Raw genomic sequence first — 16,286 nt, forward strand, 5'->3', positions numbered from 1 at the left:
TAAAACTACAAGTGATGGCTAGCTTAATGATAAACTGTGTTCCAGGCAAGTTTAGAGTTTTCCGTAGGAAGAACGCTGGCTTATGAAACCAGTGAGTAAAGCGTGTCTGTTGAGTTAGCCAACCAGCAGCTAACTTTGTAGCTTCAGTGGGGAAAAAAAACTTGTTGAAAACTAGCGGGGTGGACAAACAACCCCAACAAACTCCATTTACACTCACAGAAGGTTTATCAGGGTGAAATGCTTCAGAAAAGAAACCTTGGCACCCCTTGGCTTTTACTGTGAAGGTTTGTAGCATTTCTCTTTTAAAAAAAAAGACTACAAAGTCATACAAAGAGGAAAAACAGCTGTCCTGAAATATACAGCACAAAGAGCAAGAAGGTGAGGAAAAGCAGAGCTTAATAGAAATCTGAAGCTGGGGGGAACACAAAAGATCCTCGTCAGCCAAAGAAGAGATTGTCGTTTCCCTTCCAACACGGGGATACTTCGTTTAGACAACGGCGGCGTTGACAGGGCCCGGCTCGCTTGTCAGGGGTTTGTCGTCATTCTGATTTCTTCCGATTAGAAGATTAGACCCTGCTTAGCAGAGTGGATCTGTGGAGACAAGGAAAAAAACAGCTGTTAGTCAGGCTCATCGCATGCCGCTAACCGAAAGAATTCAGAGCGTGCATACCTCCACCACCGCAGCTCATAAAAGCAAATGATTGATTAATACTAGGCTATAGTATAGTTCAATAGCTGATCAACTTGGTTTACAATACATTTATTGTTTTTACTGCAAGTGAATATCACCACCTTTTATAAAGTACTTAGAATGTGATTGTAGTTCAAAACTGTTGTGAAGTTGGGTTTGAAACTTAAATTTAAGATTACTTTTTTTCTTTTCTTTTTTACAGTGTGCTAATGTTACAAAATGGGCAACCGCTAAGAACGTCTACCCTTTTCTAAAAAGCAGAATCTAAGTGGCATCAACAGTTGGTCTTTAGTAGTGGATTTCCAGATACTCCGATCTGAGCATCACGTTTTGCTGACGCAGCTCGGCTAGAATAAAGTGACAGATCGTGGCGCAGCGGAGGCAAAGCCCAGGGGGATGCACAAAGGGTTGGCAGGCACAGGCGCGCGCATGCAGGCACGCGCGCGCATGCACACACGCACGCACACACGCACGCACACGCACGCACACACGCACGCACTACAATCTGTTCTGTGAGTTAGGCTTTGGGGAAACTGTTTAGATGAGTTTAAAAAAGCCCATAGGAGACTTGTTATAGAAGTAGGCTGAATATATACAGTATATACATACACAGTATTCTTTCTTTCTCTCTCTCTCTCTCTTTTTTACATACATAATATCTGACTCTTTAGCTTCTGGATTTTTAAAAATTGTGTGTGCGTGTGTGCCTCTTCGTGGATAGAATGTAATTGTGTGAGAATGACTGATGTCCTTTGCGTGTGTCTATGCAAGTGATGGTGTGACAAAGAAGAATGATGAGCACCGGTGTATGTGTGTTCAATGCATTTATTTAATAGTATGCAGGTCAGAATCAGTGTGACCTACATCCCTCTGGGTCTGCCTGGTCAGCGCAGAGGCAGAATGGGATGTGGGTGACAGCCATGATTGAAAGACTCCATAGCCAAAAGGGTGTGGGTGTGTGTGTGTGTGTGTGTGTGAGAAGAGGGAGACGGGTTGGGTTCTTACACACCTCAGAGACTTCCATCTGTCCTTCTCCATGTTGTTCTCAGGACCTTCGCTCTCGTACGATGCCAGATATAACGCTGCAACGAGAAAATCCCAGAGAACATTATTAGCTTTTCTAAAATGTCTTAATAATATTCAGGACTCTGGGTAATATTTGCAGTGTACTTGCATTTTCTTCACATTTTTCACTTCACTTGCTATTACTGGAAGCATTTTTTGTGATAAACAATGTAACACGGTGTGAAAAAGAAAGAAAAAACATTTTAAACACCGATCCTTTTTTGTGGTTATTTCTTTGTCCTTTTTTCTTCACTGCCATTGTCTTGGCTCTTGTGAAATGTAACTTTGTTCTCTTAAATTAGAAATTATTCTAAAATCCTTTACTCTCACTCTATTTTCTTTATCCTCACTTTTACTGATTGGCCCATCACATGTACTTTCTGTATTGACAGGTTGAAGCATAACCATTACAAGGATTTAAAAAAGTAGTAGTACTTACAGTACATTCTTTACTAATTCGTACGCTATTTAAAGCCTAAAAACTGTTTAAGTGTCCCTGAGGCTACCTTAGAATATGTGCATCAGCTGACTTTTAGGAAACAACAGTAACACCTCAGTGAACCCTCATTTAAAAGGAAAAGTCCTCACCTTTTTGCACACTCTGAGTCTCTGTTTAAATGCACAAATTGATTGACAGAAGGATGTTTACTATCACCCAACGCTGTCTCCCATGAATGATAATTGTTAACTGTAGAGGAGCAGAGCACTCACAGTGATTGGTCAGTTCGGTTGGTGAACTTCCTGCCTCTCTCTGATAAGACTGTGATAAGAGCCGGAGCCAGCAACACACGACTTTGAAGTGGATTAAAGGACACTGAAACTATCAGCGCTACTCCAGAATGAGAGCCGAGGTGATAACTGTAAGGTGTGTGGGGATTAGGCTTTGTAGAAAAGAGTCACTCTGTTGTCTATTCTATTTATTGTATATCGGTTAAAAAACTAAAACAAATCTTATTAAAAATGAGATTTTAGACATCTAACTGACTAAACATCTTGGCATGTTAACCATAATAAGTAATAATAGTTAAGTAAGTAATAGAAGAGTATTTACTGACATGATAAAGCCACTATGTTGATGAGGGTGAAACTTTAGTATATGTTTGGTTTTACAGCCTAATTCCATTTTCTCCAGCCTTGATCTTAAAGGAATAGTTCAACATTTTGGGAACAAGTTAATTAAATAGGTTCCTACATAATCCATGTATGCATTTATTGATAAACGTACCATCTTCAGTGAATACTGGAGCAGTCAGCAGGTACTGCAGGATCTTGCGATCCTTCTCAAACGGACACTCCACTTTCTTCCAGGCCATAAACTCGCTCACTTGTTTGGCCACTTCCCAGAATTTCTGAAATGAAACCCGAAACAGACACTCCAGGTTAAAATTCAGAAAGAATTAACATGTTTATGGATAGTTGACTTTTACTCCTTTACTTTAACTGGGCATTTAGTGCTCGACTGAAGCTCCCCAGTGACCTAACAAACTGTGGTTGTAGTCAGCTGTCCTGAATGTTAATGTGTTCAAATGTACTGTATGAACGTCAAAGGACAGAAAAAGGGATCAGCGGTTTCCAAGAATAGAATGAATCCTTAAAATAGGACTGTGTCCAAAGACCAGTGGAAATAATTATGAGTCTTTGGTCACTGGACAGTGTGTTTGTTCCATGGAAACAAAGCTGCACTTTACACATTCAGGGGTTACTTCTTCATTCTCTAACACTGTTTAGGGAAGTGGGAATAAACAGAACCAAATCCGTTGCCATGTGTAGTAAAATATAGTAGTAATACATCTCTGACAGAGAAGTCAGCTGTGTGGGCAAAAAAGAGAAAATCCGGTGTAATCTGTTCAAGAGGAAACTCCCTCTGGGGATTTTAAAATTCAGCTTACCTCAAAGTTGATGTGTCCGCTCTGCAGCCTGTTGGCACATCCCTCGTTGAGGAAATAGAGGTCTTTTATGAGCAGGCTGAAGAAAGGGATGACAATCTGCAAGAAACAGAAAGAGAAAGGGATTTAATTTTACTGAGAAGATGCGAGGGGGGATTTCCCCTTGACTTACAGGTGTAGGCTTTCTATAAACATTGGTTCAAAAGGAAAAAGGATTACAATAGACAAAGAGGATCTCTTATAATAATAATTTCCCGGGAAGACACGCACTCTCTTCTCTTCGGATTAAAAACACATTTGCATCTAGCATTGTGTACAAATACAGCCCTTATTAACGTAAACCTAATTACCCAGGACAAAGTGAGACAAGAGTAGAGAGGGTGTTTTCCAGAGGATCAGAACTCCCATTTAAAATATCCCTTAAATAATTCATCGCCACCCTCTTGCAATGATTTAGGTCACTGCGTGTCTGGGCGCAAACATAGAAGTAATGGAGCGTAAGGTGGGGGAAGAAGCACCAGACAACATTCAAATACCGACAAATGTTACGCTGGTAGGATTTTCCCTTCTTCTCAGAATCAACCATCGGGAAATTCAACTGGCTGGTCGGTTGAATCTGGTATTTGCTGAGATCCGTTGCTAAGGCTGCTAGATAAACACCATTTCTGTTCTTGTGTGTCGAGATTGCTGCAATCTGCCACACTGACCTCTAACCTGACAAACCCAACACATCCCCACCCAAGATTATCAAACATTCATGATGGTGGAGCTTTAAAAAGTTCAAATACCAGAGGGAGAGCAGCAGACTGGGCAATTCGTCACATGCACATTTTTGTACAGTTTTGTGTTGTATTTAGCCAAAGTCATTTAGATTGTGTCAGAAGTTGCTCTTGAATAAGTCACAAACACCCGCTCCTCATTAAATCTTTCCCCGAGCCAGTGAATCCTTCTGAGGTGTTTGCCTTTAACTCTGTTCATGGTTGACCGGCATTGTAAGCTTGTTACTTGTGTTAATTTCTGTTTCCACACCAGCCTTAAAATGTGCGTGCAGCTGACAACAAGTTAACTCTGTGTCAGTGAAGACAGAAAGTCTGCACATAGTGTACTACTGTCTCTATGGGCAGGACGTTGTTTACAAGGACATGCCTCTTGTATGCATGATCTGAAGACTGTTTTTATGAGTGCAAACACGTCTGCACACACATGTTCTGCTTTTAGAGGAGGGAGTGCCCAGCCGGAGCAGAGAGGAAGTCGTTGATGGTCTGCAGCTAGAGGGGCACCAGTTCTGGATTTGTTGCAAAAATTAGATCTACTGTAGAGGACTTCACGTTTCTATTTAAAAAAAAGTGTTGAAATCTTTTCACTGGTATTTAATTGTGTGTATAGCTGGTTAAAAAGACATTTAAATAGCTGAAGTTTTTCTCTGTAGAGCTAAAACATGTCCTTCAATGATTGATCTATTAGCGGGTCAACAGAAAATGTATCAGCTGCAAACTTGATAGGTAATTTAAATTAATTTAAGAATCAAAAACGCATAAAGTTTGGAGATAGGACGACACAAGCCAATTTGAAGACGTCAACCTGTGGCTCTGGCAAACTTGTGACGAGCATTTTTCAATATTTTCTGACATTTTATTAACTAAATGGTTAATTGACCCCGCAAAAAAACAAGATAAAGACAAGATTAGACAATAATGAAAATATTCATTAGCTGCAGCCTGAATTCTGAGCTCTTTTTCCTTTTCCTTTTTTTTGTGCTACCTGATTATAATCTTCACTGTTCCCATGTGTTTTTTTTTAATTGAAAACACGATTGGCATGTAGCCTACTGTTCAATTTCACACATGATTTTCACTTGGAGCACTCATTCACACTCGGAGTAAATAATCTCTCACAAAATGTAACACTGTCCATCAACAAAAGGGTAAAAAAAAATACTTTGACACACTTAACTGACAGCACTATTATAAAGTATAAGTGTTCACGAAGTGTGAATCTCCTCTTGTGTTCACATAGAAACTACCTGCTGCCTTAGGGCCTTTCTGCTGGTCCAGAACCAGAGTCCCAGCGTGTCCGTCAAACCGAGAGCTGCTTCTAAGTAAGTTTTCCGTACTTTGCCACATCATACTGGGTATAATTTGGATTATTTTCTACACATCTTGTTTGTAAAATATATTTGCCAGCGGTTGCTGCACAACCAAACATGTGATACATGAAGTCTGCCTCAGATCAGCCGTTTGGCATCAAGTTAAAATGATATTTCAAGCAAATAAATCAACATAGCTACGGGATCATCCAAATCGTTCTGTCCTCACAGCAAACTACAGCAAAACAGGATAAACGAAGCATAAATGCCAACTTTGTTACTGCTTTGACAAAGTCAACAGCACAGTAGATGCCTAGAGCAGAACAAAAACAACCCCCCTACCCCCTACCCCCTACCCCCTCCCTTAAAGAGAGGTCAAAAGGGCAAGAACATACCAGACTTCTTGGGAACTTTCCGTTTCACGACCCCGACCTCTTGTCCGGGTATGTTTGCATTTCTGAGCTCCAAAAAAGAATCCCTCACAAACCCTCAGGGAGCCAGACGCATATTGACAGTACACTCTGTCTCCACACTAACACACTTACTCAGCAAATGATGTATGAGGGGAGACTAACCACTAACTTCTGGCGGCCCACAAACTCTATGCTGGTTCATGTCCGGTCAGGGCGGGCAACTCAAGACGCAGCAGAGAGCACTATGTGATCTGGCAGGCGCCCATGTCTCATTAAAAGGAGAACACAACATGTTTGATCAGGAGGAAACCAAGACCCTTCTCATATCTTGATCCACTTGTTACGCACACACCCTCCGTGTCCCCGCTGAGCTACACTGTTATGCAACCACTGTCCCTCGTCCAAGTCCACCACAGTGGCTGTTGATGCCCTAAACACAATGGAAACGCAGCTCCCAGACGATAACAAGGCACAACGAGGGACAGCGCTGGGGTTTGCTTTTCCTGCTTGGCTTCAAGTTCTTTGCTGCAGGGCGTGAAGATAAATCCGGTGTGATAACCATTTCAACTTCATCTTACATCACTGTAATCAGCCGGAGTGCTTCTTCTGAAACTGAAAGGTCAGTTGTACTTCCTCCAGCAGATGTCAAGTGCTCTTTAGCAAGACACCAGACCCTTGACTATTGACCGTAAGTGGCGCTTACTAAACCAAAGTCTGGAGGGCAGAGGTTCAAACTTTTTTGAGGTTTATATAAACGGTGGTTAAGGGATGAGTCACAAAATAATTGTTTGTTGACTTTTTGGCATATTGTTCTTCATTAAGTGCTAGTGACATGAGTAGATGCAGACTTTCTCCAACACTTGACCTGGTGTCCCAGTGGCGGTTTAGCCAGAATTTCAACCTTTATATAAACGTCAGGATGGAAATTTCTTTTTCCCTCCACAGTGCAGTCAGATGGGAGCTGAACTACAGGCGTATCAAGACTATATTCATATATTCACAATTCAGAATGAATATGTACTACCAAATGTGATCCTACAGCTCATTCATCTATGGTACAGAGTATGGTTGGCACTCATTTTGATATTAACAATTCTGATTCCAATCCCGATTCTTCCTTTCGATTTCGGTTCTCTTTCAATTCTCGATTGCAATTCTTTGAGGGGTGAAGTTGAAACTAGTCGCATGCTTATTTCACAGATAACAATTTATTTTTATTCACTGGTGATTTACAGTTATACCTGGCTTTTTCCAAGGTAAAATAAAGCCACACCAAAGCACCATTGGAATCATAATTTTTGAAACGATTCCAAGTTGGAACCGGTTCCAGCCCGTTCATAGTACAGTGTGTGTTGAGGCCTCACCTTCTCTCTGCTGCTGTTGGCGGTGATCGACCGCTGCGTGGCTCCTCTCAGCGCTGTTCTGTAGTTGTAGAAATTGCTGGACGGATCCATCTGGTGCTATGGAGGGAGGAATACAGTGTCAGTTTGATCTAAACTTCACAAACAAACAACAGGAGGCAAACATCAGGGCAAGAGGAGAGGACGTCAGGGACCAACAAGTGGGTGATTAACCTCGTTGAAATTCCTAGTACCTGTTGTGATACTGTGACTCAAACAGTACTGGTTTGCAAAGAAAGGAGAAGTCCGGGCAGATAAGAACTTTAAATTTGGATTTCTGACCATTGTTTGACATTCCTAAAACAAATGATTCATTTAAAGTTATGGATTTGAAATGATTATGAAAGGAATCATTCATTGCATAATAAAAGAAGAAAAAAAGAGAAAAAAGGCATTACATTGGTTCTTTCCTCAATCCGGTACCCAATTTATTAACTTTAAACCCTCCGTGTTATGACATAAGCCTGCCTGAGTTATGTGAAGGTAACCAGAGGAATCAGGAGATAGATGCCATGGAGTCTGTGACCTCGAGCAAACTGAGAAGCACGTTATCTCCACACAGCCATCGCAGCAAATTATACGGCAGAAAGCTCAGGGTTCAGCTCCAATAAGGCTCACAGGGAAACAACAGGAGGCTAAAAGGAAATCATCAAAAGAGTAAAGAGCTGAGGATGTGTGTGATTGACAGACAGAGAGACAAACACAAGGAGAGGCACGGAGATGAACTCTGGTGGGACACGAAGGGGAAATAAAGAATTAAGTCTTTCAAAGCTCTCAGATCCTCCAGCCTGACTCGCCTCCACCTCAGATCTCTTCTTTCTAAAGAGCCGACGGAAAGCCTGTCTTCCCTGCTCTATCTGGGGTTTCCTCGGGTACCATACGTCTGTTTGTATGCATAGAGGGTGATGGTGGGTTATTTTTCTTTGGAAAAACTAATTTAAGGCTTCTATAATGTGATTTTCTCAACAAGCAATCATATAAAACTAGGAGAAAATTGTGCTTTTTTTTGGCTGAATGTGAATCTGGCCTATGTTTCCTGTAATGTAAAAAATGCTTCCACATCTTTTGAGAAGTTTCAACCAGAATATCTATGTCTTTAAATCTATGTTATCTATGTCAACGATGCTGCCCTGAAATAGTGGAAACACATTGATTCTAGCTGTGGTTATCTATCCCTAGGAGATCTGTGTGAGTCACAGTCAAATCTTTGCTCTCCCACTCAGATCCATGATCGCTGCAGCTTTCAGCCCGACCGTGTGTGTCTGTCTCTGTCATTGCACTTAATCCAACATTTCACTGACAAAAGAAAAAGCTCCCCCACACGCCTACAACGCGGTTAGTCATCAGTGTTGAACACAACAAAATCATAGCGCTGCCAATGTGTGTGGGCACAGGAAAACACACACTAAGTGTGAGAGTTGGACAACTAAAACTGAAGAGAAGATCACAGAAAATGTGGAAAACTGGTGATTTTTGGGCTCTTTTTTCCCCTAGTGTCTTTTAAGTGCTGCAGAACCAACCACATGCACATTTGTTAAGTTTCACAACTGCATGTAGTTTCAATCTTTTCAGACAAACTTACTTCTAAGATGTCAAACTTGGCCGTTTTGACTTTACTCCAGGTCTTCTTGAGCCGAGACACAGGACTCATGTTCATCCCAGCTGCAAGGCGGACACAACAACAAGGAGGAAAAAAAAAGACAATAAGAGAAATATCACACATCCATGAAAACGCCCAAACATGGTCACATTAACACATGGCATTTTCCCATTCAGCCAGACAGACGCACATCCCCCCCTCCGCCCTTCCTCCCATGACAGTCTTCCTTTAACATCCCTCCACCTCCCCTTTTCTTTCTTTCTACTGTTGTTTCTTCTGATGCAGCGAGGCAAAAAGGCCGCAGCAACAATGGAGTTAATGCACGCCTCGTTTCCCCTCTCAGGTCTCTGCTTCCCATATGGTTATCCTTCGTGTGTGTGTGTGTGTGTGTGTGTGTGTGTGTGTGTGTGTGTGTGTGTGTGTGTGTGTGTGTGTGTGTGTGTGTGTGTGTGTGTGTGTGTGTGTGTGTGTGTGGTGCAGGTTCAGGCACCGAAGGTCACCGTCAGAGCAGAACAACAACACAAAACAAACCCTTGAGTACAAAAGAACTCAGAACAGCAGACGGAAATATAAAACTCTAAACCGCTAAACCTAATTTTCTTCCTGAACTGACTCCATTTCCCAAGAGACAGTTTGAGTTTAATATGACACTTCAGCGCTGCAGGGCCAAAATGAATAAAAGTGTGACTACAGCAGAATGGGAATGTGTGTGTCAGATTGTGTGTCAGATTGTCTTGACTGGGAAACGGCCTCATCCACTCACAAAGACACCAGTGTGTGTGTGTTGTGAGGACAGGTGTTGGCTGTGGTAGTTGCCCCGTTGGGACACACACTCCCCTTTATGAGAACATTAAAATAGAGGTCTTCTCCTTTTTAGCACCAATACAATGCCGCAGAAGCAGATAAGCGACACTAACGGGGGCGTGTATTTTTCATATATTTTGTTTTAGGTACACCTTAGTTAGGTTATTTCACCCAAATTCTTACTAACCCTCTCTATAGGTCCAGTGGTATCTAGCCATGCAGATAATTAGGGTTTCATCTGCCCAAGTTTTGAGAAATCTGTCCACACTAGAGGTCTGATCTGGGACATGACTCGGGCTAAACCCAAATTATATTCACTCTAATTCATTATCAGGTTATGTGAGGTTATTATCAGGTTATCAGGGTTCTGTTCTTTGTGGGTCTGGGTGTCAGATCATCTGAGAACCAAAAGTTATCTTCCCGGTTGTATACAGCTAAATTTGAATTTGGGCAAACTAGCCCTTTTATTAGATCACTAAAACATTGTCTAACCCTGGTGGTTCCCTGGAGACTAGGCTAGGCTGGTGGGGAGTCTCTCTCTCTCTCTCTCTCTCTCTTGGGAGAAGGAGAGAGAGAACAGCTGGCACTCCCAATATCCTCTCCTCTATTCTCCCCCCTCACCCTTACCATCTTGCCTCTCTACCTTGTGTGCTCTCACTCTCTGGTCAGTGCTGACCATCTGCCCGGGTGGTTTGTTCTGCATCCTCTTCCAGCTGCCTCCCCCACCCACTCTCTGCTCTGGACACACAGATCCCCCCCTCAGGCCTGTGAGGATGACCAGATGCTGTCTCCTCCAAATTCTGGGAAATCTTTAGGATCCCCTCTGGCGAGGTCTCTTAACCGTCTGAGGTGCTTTAGGCCTCTACATGTGTCTTTTTTATGAACATATTTACACACATTCACACCTGGAAGCTGAGCTTAGTACAACTAGAGTGTAATCTCCGGCCTCTGAGCAGCTCCACTGGAGCAGTTTGAGGTTAAGTGGCTTGGGTAAGGGTGAAATGAGAAACAGGTAATAGCTCCTTTATTAGTTTTCCTTAATGAAATCAGCAACCAACTAAACTTGGATATTTTATACTTTCGGTCACTTGACAATGCCACAGTACCCATGACATTCAAATACAAGCAGTCGAATGGCAATACTACAAATCTATGGGAAAATCACTGAAATAATCATCTGCATGAGCCGCTGCTCCGTTCCCTCCACTGACGCCGAGTCTCACTGATATCATTACACTCAAGTAAATCACGTATGTTGGAAATCAACTGGGACAGAGTCATGACAGGAAACTGCTACAGGGGGAGAATACGTTACTGCACGAAACCCTCGCTGAACAACAAATTGCATTAACTACGCTGATCTGATGTACTGATGCCCAAAAGAAAAAGCAGGATCTCATTCATGAATGTGACACCCAATGGTGCAAATCATTTCTTGGCTGTCGAATAGGTTCTTGAACCATTTACTTATTAAAAGTTCTGGAGCTGTTCTGACCGACAGAACAATAACAACATAAATCACATGTCATGTTATGTCATGGAGGAAAGAAGAACACAACTCACATATGATGGCCATGAGGGAGTTAAAGTTGCCGATGTTGAAGCATTCGCGCGCCACGTCGATGAAGAACTCGACAACTCGAGCTCGGTGCTTCTTCTTCACAGGCTGTTAACAAAACGGAGAGCATTAGAAGACTGCATTAGCCCTCGGGACTGACTGCACTGTCTAGTAAATGTGTTTGTTGGAAATCAGGTTGTTTACTAAGAGTGCATTACCATTTACTATGCAAAAAGTAATAAAGTTTGTTTGTAGGCCTACTTAATTGGACATTCGAGGTTTTTTGTTCAAGTATTTGAGGCAGTATTGTTGCTTTTATTACCCTTTTGATGCTGAAATAAATAACTTAATATGCAAAAACATTCATTGGTTCCAGCTTCTCTAATGTGAACATTTGCAGACTTTCACTGTTTTGTATAATTGTACATTGAATATATCTTGAATGTTTATCTTTTTTGCACTCATATCATGGAACTATTAGTAGTGTGGATGAAGTGTTTCGTTTTGCTTAACATTTGTCAAGCAAGAAATGCCAAGACTTCTAATCTGACAAAAGTTTTTTTTTTTTTTTTACTTGAGATCTGGGTACTTATGATGAGCATTTTTCACTATTTAATTTGATGAAAATAATCAGCAATTGTAGCCCACTCTTCTTTTTTCCCCCTCATGCATAGCACTATGGTTTCTTATTGACAGTGGAGTTAGCCTCATGTTCAGTACTTACCAAGCAGATTTCTGTGGCCACCAGATAACTGAGTCTGTTGAACCACTCGACATAAGCTTCCAGGTTGCTGGCCTTCTTGTGATCACTGAAGCAGCTCTGTAACAACAACAACAACAGACTTTCAATTAGCATTTCAGCTAATTGCAAAGCAAAAATAGTGCCTAACTGGGAAAATAAAGCTGATATTAGCATTTTTCCCGTCCCCCAGTCAATGCAGCACTGAACATAAAAAAATAAAATCTTGGCTAAGTGGATGCTCAGCTCTGCTTCCCAATAGTGGCCAATGTTATTCACGTTATGCATGCTGGTCCTTTGTATGGAATCCTCTTGATCTAATTCCACACATTCCTTTGGCTCTACGCCACTCGCCCCCACGTTGTGTTTCCCATCAGTGAACACACACACACACACACACACACACACACACACACACACACACACACACACCCTTCTAAGTGCTCGCTGGCATACAAAGTTCCCCCCCAAAAAGGAGGCTAGCCGGAGGCACAAAAGGCAGCCTTAACCCCCTCACCTTGTTTCCAAAAGAGGGGACTGTTGCCTAGCAGCCGAACGCCAGACAAGAAACCCGCCGCCAGACACACACATTCACAAACTCATACACCCTTCCAAATCAACCCTTGGCAGCGGTGGTTGCTAGGAGATGAGGTGCATGCATGCCCATCTCATCCAGACACTGGAATGATTTGGGGAAATTGTCAGTGAGGTGTGTCTGAGTGTTTGAGTTTTGTGTGTGTGGATGTGGATGTGTGTGTGTGTGTGTGTGTGTGTGTGTGTGTGTGTGTGTGTGTGTGTTGGGTGTGTGTGTGTGTGTGTGTATGTGTGTGTGTGTAAGGTCTGCTGCTACAGTCTAGAAATCAGCTGCCCTCACTTTGACCTGTGCAGCAGCCAGTCTCTGTGTTGTGTAAACTTAACATCCGTCTGTTAGAGAGACTAGACCATCTGACTTCTAACCCACAGCAGACGGCGACAGATCAGGTCTGCACACCGGATTTCAGTCAAGAAAACATTGCATAACAATTGTAGACGCTTCTCTTATCTTACAATGTTATTCTTAGTAAAGCATGCAGACGTTACCTTATCGTTGTCCAGAGGGTCTTTCTGGACGAAGGCCTGGACAAATTCTTCAGGTCCGATGTAACTCAGTCTCTCCTGAAGAGGAAGGAAAAGTAAAATCAACTCCCTGCATCTATCTTTAGTTCGATCAATGCTAAAGAATGTTCTGCAAAAGTTTGCATCACCTTTAAAGGCACCATTTAAAAAATGGCATTTGAAGGAATTGTTATAACATAATTATGTCATATTGCTGACTACATGGCTCGTCTTTACTTGCTTAATTTCTATAAAAATGTAGTAACACTTGAATAACATTTCTGAAATTTCTGCAAAATAAAATGTGAATCCAGGCTTTTTTCTATCAAGTATCTACAAATATTTTCAAAAGGATGTAACTGGATAACATAAATAATCAAGCAACAGTAACACTCATATATCACAAGACTTCATTCCTGCCTCACACCTGCATTTCTTCTGATCCACATGATTTCACAGTACAGTTAAGTTAAATTTATTTTTGGGAATTTCTAGTGAAAAATGAATATTGTGACTACACTTGAGAAAGCAGAAGAATACTCCAATTTCAAGGTTAGTTTTAAAATCTGTTTTTATCAGCCTTTTTGCATCTTCTCCTTTTTTGAAACCAACTTTCCCAACTGAAGTAACCATAAACATGTTGCCTATGTGTGCCTAAAAACAGTAAATGGAAGTTAACCTTTTGGATCTTGAAAGAAACCCTTGATCAACCTCTGTATTGGTTTTTTTTCAGTTTGACTGATTTGTTTATTACAAACTGACATGTAATGAATATAAAGTGTGTCAAACACACTGCTGATTAAAATCAATGATGTGGAAGGTTAGATGTGGGAGGAGCCGTGGCGTTCGGTTCACGTTAGCCTTACTGATTTCTAATCCATCATACGTCTCTCACATGTTCTCCTCTCACAGCATTGATTTGGTCATGTTCTCTTTGGCTCATGTGCCGATATGAGTGTGAGTCATGGGCGGGACTTCTGGTTGTTCGTGGGGAAATAACATTTGCATCTTAATTTGGTTTGACGTGTCACAACAAATGATTGACGTGATGTAATGATTTAAACAGATTTTGGCGCAACTACAGGTTTCTGCAGACCAATGGATACTGCACTACAGACAAGTGTCAGACAGGAGGATGCCAAAATACACTCCATCCTGGACTTTCACCGCCTACCCACTCCACAATACACTGGTTTGCACCTTCAGCAACAGACTCAGACACCCACGATGCACCACAGAGCGCCACAGGAGGCCGTTCCTGCCTGTGGGCCTCAAACTATATAACTCCACACTTTGAGTGTTACATGCTTGGTGTCAAATCTGGACTCTCAGCGCATATCTCCACATCACATGTCAATATTCTATGACAATAATCTACAATAATTATTTAGTACAATAATTTATCAGCTACATGTGGAAAAGAAGCAGCTACAGGTGTTTTTTATTCACTGCTGCTACTTATTAATTGCACTGTACTCATTTATGTTCATACTGTATTTGTGTTGACACTGCACTATAACAGAATTAGTACCATCCCTTTCAAACTATCTTTTCAACCTAATCTTACTTGTCACCTAATCTCCCTTTACTTCTGCTTAACGTTTTAATCATTTCTTACTTTATACACGTATTGACTTGCTCTTTCCTTACCTAGTTTACCTTGAATTTGACTGAGCAAATGCAACTAAATATTTCCCTGAGGGGATCAATGAAGTATTCCGATTTGGATTGTGATGAATGTCCTTGACAAAAAAGGAACACAAATAACAGATCTAAATGAAAAATAAACAAAACTATATATTAAGGGGCCTACCAGTTCTATGTGAGTGAGCTGTTGGGCGACAGTGAATGGGTCGTTGCAGATGGACAGCATGTCTCTCTGGATGGCCGCCTGAGGCTTTGCCTTAACAGCCGTCAGTCGTTCGGCCGCTGTGGCGTTGATCTTGACCAGCGCCTCCTCGTACTGGCTGAGCACCGTCAACCTCCTGATCAGACCCTGGCTCATCTGGCCGACTGCCTTCCTGTAAACCTGATGGATGGACGGGGGAGGGATAACACATGGGAAGGGAAGCAGAGGAAAGAAATGAAAGAATAGAATCAGTTCAGAACTCAATGTTTAGGAGCATTAAGAGTTTTACTTTATTCACTCTATTTTTATTCCTTGATTATCACATACAGAAATGGTCGACGATACTTCCACAAAACGTCAGCATGTTAAAAAGGTTCTCACGTCACACTCTCTCTTCAGATCATTGAGGAAAATTAATAGCTCCCAACTCTTTAACACATACTATGGTTTTGTTTTTTCTGTTCTCGAGCACTGTATGAAACGCAATGGAGACACTGCTGTTTCACTGTTACATCACTGAGAGCACACAAAACACTGTCACAGAAATAATAAGATCAAGAGAGAGCAGAGGGTGATATAAACCTGACCAAAATCTCCAGTAGCATGGGTGCAGCCACTTTGTTTAGCTCAGCTGTAGGCATTTTAGGTTAATCCCATACCACTCATCTGTGGCAGAGGGTGATTGCAACCTCACTGGAATTTACAACACACATGTCAGCAGAACTAACGGCAAACTGATGTCAGCTCTCAGCCCAAACCACAAAACGACCCTCAAAATGTAATGCCTCTTAAGTATTTATTTAGCAGGAAAGCATCCTTTTGGTCATGCACTGGGAGGGTCACTCACAATGTTATGCAAGCCGCTTCCTGCCGGCCTCATTAAGTCCTCGCAGCTCAACAGAGAAAGAGCGAGACTCTCTGACCTCAGAGCTGGCCCTGTTTTGAACTTTCCCCTGGACATGCCACAATAAGATAAGTGTTCCCTCACTGACACAGTTTAGCACATAAGTCACATAAGAGGGTCTACAGAGATAAGTAGGTCATGTGTGATTGGTTGTTGTGCATGTAAAGGAGACTGTGTTATAGTATGAATGTGGAGG

At 41.9% G+C, this 16,286-nt stretch overlaps 1 protein-coding gene across 3 annotated transcripts in view; it reads right to left on the reverse strand.

Moving 5' to 3' along the window:
* Positions 1 to 16,286, reverse strand: part of rasgef1ba (RasGEF domain family, member 1Ba) — a 119,631-nt gene that overhangs the window by 1,037 nt on the left and 102,308 nt on the right. For 2 of the 3 annotated variants that reach the window (XM_032517186.1, XM_032517188.1), the window contains 10 exons: positions 15,151 to 15,366; positions 13,323 to 13,397; positions 12,228 to 12,323; positions 11,509 to 11,611; positions 9,124 to 9,203; positions 7,506 to 7,601; positions 3,646 to 3,741; positions 2,982 to 3,105; positions 1,697 to 1,773; positions 1 to 591 (listed from right to left, as the gene is read on the reverse strand). The exon at positions 1 to 591 is cut by the window's left edge and continues 1,037 nt beyond it. In XM_032517186.1, the coding sequence (XP_032373077.1) occupies positions 559 to 591; positions 1,697 to 1,773; positions 2,982 to 3,105; positions 3,646 to 3,741; positions 7,506 to 7,601; positions 9,124 to 9,203; positions 11,509 to 11,611; positions 12,228 to 12,323; positions 13,323 to 13,397; positions 15,151 to 15,366 (996 nt within the window). In that variant the 3' untranslated portion in view covers positions 1 to 558. The remainder of the gene's footprint in view (positions 592 to 1,696; positions 1,774 to 2,981; positions 3,106 to 3,645; positions 3,742 to 7,505; positions 7,602 to 9,123; positions 9,204 to 11,508; positions 11,612 to 12,227; positions 12,324 to 13,322; positions 13,398 to 15,150; positions 15,367 to 16,286) is intronic. The other variant, XM_032517187.1, reaches the window with a different exon arrangement.

The sequence above is a fragment of the Etheostoma spectabile genome, chromosome 5, assembly GCF_008692095.1.
Source record: "Etheostoma spectabile isolate EspeVRDwgs_2016 chromosome 5, UIUC_Espe_1.0, whole genome shotgun sequence".
NCBI lineage: Eukaryota > Metazoa > Chordata > Actinopteri > Perciformes > Percidae > Etheostoma > Etheostoma spectabile.